Genomic DNA, 4,717 nt, shown 5'->3' on the forward strand with positions numbered 1-4,717 from the left:
TTAAAAATTATATATTTTTCATTTATCCATAGTTATCTATCCTATTACAATATTCCATGGGGAAGTAGCAACTATGGAAAGCTTCAAAAAATTTATAGTAAACAAAAAAATGCATGCAAAATTATTTTTGGCGTTATGAGAACTACTCATGGAGAGCCTTTCTTAATGGAACTTAATGCACTCAATGTTTATAAACTTAATATATATCAAGTTATGCTGTTCATGTTTAAATCTAAACATGGTTTGTCGCCTAATATATTTCACTCTTACTTTACTAAAATTTCTCATAAGTACCCCACAAATTTTTCAAATGATAATTTTGTAGTTCCAAGATTCTATTTCAAACTCAGTTCATTCCAAATTCAATATCGTGGAGCATTTCTATGGAATGAACTTTTTCAAAAAATTAATAAAAATAACATTCTTCAAAACATATCTTTTGAACAATTCAAAATAGTATGTAAACGTTTCTTATTAGGAAAAAATTTCGATCTAAAATATTTATTTTAAAATTTGATTATAAAATAATTAAAAAATATATAAACTGAATAGGTTTTCATCTACTTTTTTTGTTTATTTTTTTGTGAAAAAGTCATAACTTATATTTTTTTTTTGATCTTCTGACTTTTATTTTTCATTTAAATATGTTGTTATTGAAAACTTATGCTATTTTAATATCTTATTATAAGTTTTATAATATCTTTGTAGAAATATATATATATATATATATATATATATATATATATATATATATATATATATATATATATATATATATATATATATATATATATATATATATATATATATATATATATATATATATACTTTTATGTTTAAAGTTTTTAAATTGTAATATCAATTGACGGCTTCAATGTTAACGAGGCTCGGTGATAAGACAGTATGTCTTCTTCTTGCTCCGGCCATTTATAATATATGTAAACGATTTTTCTCATTGTAAATAGTATTATACGGCAAAATAAAATTAAAAAAAAAATCAAAATCAGTTGTGTCCTCAACTAACTCTTCGTTAGTGGCAGTACTTGTTTTAGTTTGAATAAGAATGCGCTCCGACTTAAGGTGATTGTGACAAAATACAGAACCTACAGGAACATTTTCGTTGTAATATTTTGAAACATTTGTTGACATATTTATTGAAACACTTCTTACAGATGGTGATTTTTTACCAACACTTAGTTCATGCATTGGATGACAGCATCTTCTTGGAGGAACCCAGCCAATACCTTAAATTTTAACAAAAATCAAAATTTGAAATATTTATATAAATATTTCAAATTTATTATATATTATTTAGTAATTAAATTTTGTTATTGTTGAAATACGGTTGTAAGCAAATTCTTACCAAAGTTAAATCTATGGTAAGGACATATATAGTCGTTATCAGAAAGTGATATACACCCTCGGTTTTCTATAAGAGACTTTTTTGTCCATTCTGTCTCGTGGTGCACCTTTAAAACCTAAAAACATAAAACTTAGATATTATGCAATGTAAACTGAGGGAATTAAACAACAATCATTTTACACTACTATATGATGCTAACAGGTTTTTTTTTTACTGCTAAGAGCATTTCTTACTTTAATTTTTACAAAGTGTGCTTTGACATCCAAAGTCAGATCTTGTATCTTGATTAACCTTTTTTCATTGAAACGACGATATGGTCCACACTTGACATCATTAACTTTGCAAACATTTTCAACAACAACCACTTGCTCTGACATATTTTTTGCAACTAAGTGTTTTTTTTTAAAGTACTTTAAGCATAAAATGCTCATTCTCTGTTCTAAATATTTCAGAAGTAAATGCTCAATAAGCCATACTGAATAACTGTAAATTAAGAAATAATGCCTAACAGTAATTAATTATGTTCAATAAACATCAAGTTAAAAATGTTTACTGAAAAAAATTTTTTTTTCAAGTCCACAATCGTATAAATGAAAAAAAACAAAAAACAGATTTAGCATCATTTTGACGTAATATTATTTCAACAATGGAATATTACCCCCTAAGTTTTTTTTTTGCATTAAAAAAATTGTAATATGGAGTAATAGAAAATTTATAAATTCAACCTTGGGACCTTTCCCATTTCCCATAATGGCTGATATTTGAACGCTAATTAAAACATTTTTTGATTCTTTGATGACTCATAAGTTTTTTTGTAAACAATATCCTCTCAGTTTCTCTAGACCATTCAAATAAAAATGAGATACTCTTTCAAAAAAGAATGAGATAAGTCGCGGGCACATTTAACGCTCCGAGATAAATGTATTAAAGTAGGCCCCAAATTCAAAAATGTGTGATTTCAGCTTATGATTTTTAGACAAAGGAAGGGTTGTCCTCAGGTTTTTTGATTTTTTTTCTAAGTTCTACCTATACTTCCATAATATGAAAAGAAACTTAGGGTGCAGTGGTCTCATTGCTTTTAATCTTAGTTTAAAAATCATAAAACCCCAAAAGTGACATTCCAAGTATTAAAAGGGCAAAAGTTTGACCGACCATAACTCAGGAACTAGAAATATTTAGAAAAAACAACTTTACAGGCTTCTTTTTAATATTACAAACAACGCAATATGTAAAATTGAGAATGATTGAAAGATATCACTTTTGAGCATTGCCTGGTTTTCTCAGAAAATGGCTCTTAAATCAAGAGTTGTTTAAATTTCTTTGTATTAGCTTAAATTAATTTAAAAAAAAATCTAATAAAACTGTTTTGAGAGTAAACAAACAAGTTTTTCAATAAAATATTACAAATCATTAAATAATCCTGTTGATCAAACTTAATATTTCACAATGCTTGAACTTAGTGAAATATTAAGTTGTTTGTTTCATTAAGTTTTTTCATAATCATATTTTTTGATTCAAGCGGTCTTCCTTTTTTCTTTGCTCAAATACTATCTTGACTTTTTTTTTTGTTTCTTTCCTTATATTCTACCTTATTGGCTGATTCTTTTTTCTACTATTATTGGTAACTTGAAATTTTGCTTGGTTCATAATAACGATGTAAGAACATCAACTTATTTTGTAAACGATTTTCCAATACTAAATTGAATATCTGTATTTATAAAATAAAGTAATTTGGAGAGAACAAATTACTTTATTCCTGGTCAAATGAATATGTGCCAGTAGCTTTAAATCCTGCTTGTAGATTATGTTCTAGATTTTCTTTACCGATATTAAGAGAAGATATAATGAGCTGCGAAAGCAAAATTTTTTGTTAGGTTATTACCTTTTTTCCACGGTATGTTTTACGCCATTGATTAAGAACTGATCTCCACCTTTTAAACTCGAGAAATGTCCAACATCTTGAGTTTGTCAAAGCTGTATAGATTTGAGTACCAAACATATGTTATGCTTTTATAATTATGCTTTTCACATATATTTAAAGCTTTTCAAAATATAAGCACTTAAATTATCGCAAATAAGTTTTTTTTTTTTTTTTACCTTTTAATATTTGGAACAAAGTGGTTTAACAGCCACTTTACAAATATTTGAATTTCCATCCAGCCACTGCATAAAAAATATTATTCTTGATCCTTCTGGTGCATTGACAAGCCAGACCAACTGTGTTTTCCATTAAAAATGAAATATGTTGGAAATCGTTTTCCTGAGGCATTTCCACAGAAAATAACTGTAACAAGAGTTTCTTATTAGTTCTGTATGGCGAGAAGATCGACGGAAAATAATTTTTTTTATTTCCACAGTCATCATGATCCACATTGTAAATGTTATCTGGCATTACTCCATTTATTTCGCTCTCTAGATTTTGAAAAAACAATTTTATTAAAAAATCATTAACCTGTGCACGTTTCTTTGAATTGCTGAAACACTTTTTCTTTTAATGATGGATGTCTTGTTGAAGTTTACACCACTCTCAGCCTGGTCGGTTATCGTTGTAAGTGTTGCATATTTTTTCCACTATCATCCAGATAGATTTTAACAATACTTTTGAAGTCATTATTTTCATTTAGTATTTAGTTAAAAATATAAACATAATTGCTGTTATTAATAAAAAAATTTTAATTATTGCATATTTCCTATTAATAAACTTAGTTTTAAAACTATCGAAATACCCATAAATATCAAAATATATTAACAATAGATATTTTAATTTTTGATTTTTATAATAATATATATTTATTATTTTATAATAAAAAGATGCCTATTATGTATTATTGCGATGTTACTCAGACAGCAAAAAAATCATTTTTAGGAAAAATTAATTATTCACAAGTTACCCTGAATTTATTTTTTAGCTAAGTGTAATAAATATTCGTTTTGTCGCAAAAAACATGTAAATTCCTTTTATTTTGAGTTGGTATTGAAATTCAAAAAATAATTCAATAAAATACAAAAAAATCTATTCTGATACCGTAAAATCGCTTGAGTTTGGTCACGTAAGCTTTGAACATTTATTTATCGCGCATTAATAAAAAATTTTGAATTTTTTTTCCTGAAACATATAGAAAATTACATTTATAATCGATATTGTAAAAATAAAAATATGAAAAATAAAAACTTGTACACAATATTTTGTTTAAATTGAAAGCATCTACTTTGACCGATTATGATATAAATTCAGGTAATACCAGTAACTAAGGAGTTTGACCATAGATAATTAAATTTTTTCTCTTAAAAATAATGTTCACCTCAATTTCCAGATAAACTGAATGTGGTGATAACATCGCGTGTTTTCTGTTT

The 4,717-nt window shown here is 26.0% G+C and overlaps 1 protein-coding gene across 1 annotated transcript; it reads right to left on the reverse strand.

Moving 5' to 3' along the window:
- Positions 1–871: 871 nt before the first annotated feature.
- On the reverse strand, positions 872–1,798 carry LOC136077644 (uncharacterized). The gene is made up of 3 exons (XM_065791896.1): positions 1,597–1,798; positions 1,364–1,478; positions 872–1,244 (listed from the first exon to the last, which is right to left on the reverse strand). The coding sequence occupies exons 1-3, from the start codon at positions 1,792–1,794 to the stop codon at positions 928–930; spliced, it is 630 nt and encodes a 209-aa protein (XP_065647968.1). The 5' UTR covers positions 1,795–1,798; the 3' UTR covers positions 872–927.
- Positions 1,799–4,717: the final 2,919 nt, after the last annotated feature.

Source organism: Hydra vulgaris, chromosome 03 (assembly GCF_038396675.1).
Source record: "Hydra vulgaris chromosome 03, alternate assembly HydraT2T_AEP".
In the NCBI taxonomy this organism is placed as follows: domain Eukaryota; kingdom Metazoa; phylum Cnidaria; class Hydrozoa; order Anthoathecata; family Hydridae; genus Hydra; species Hydra vulgaris.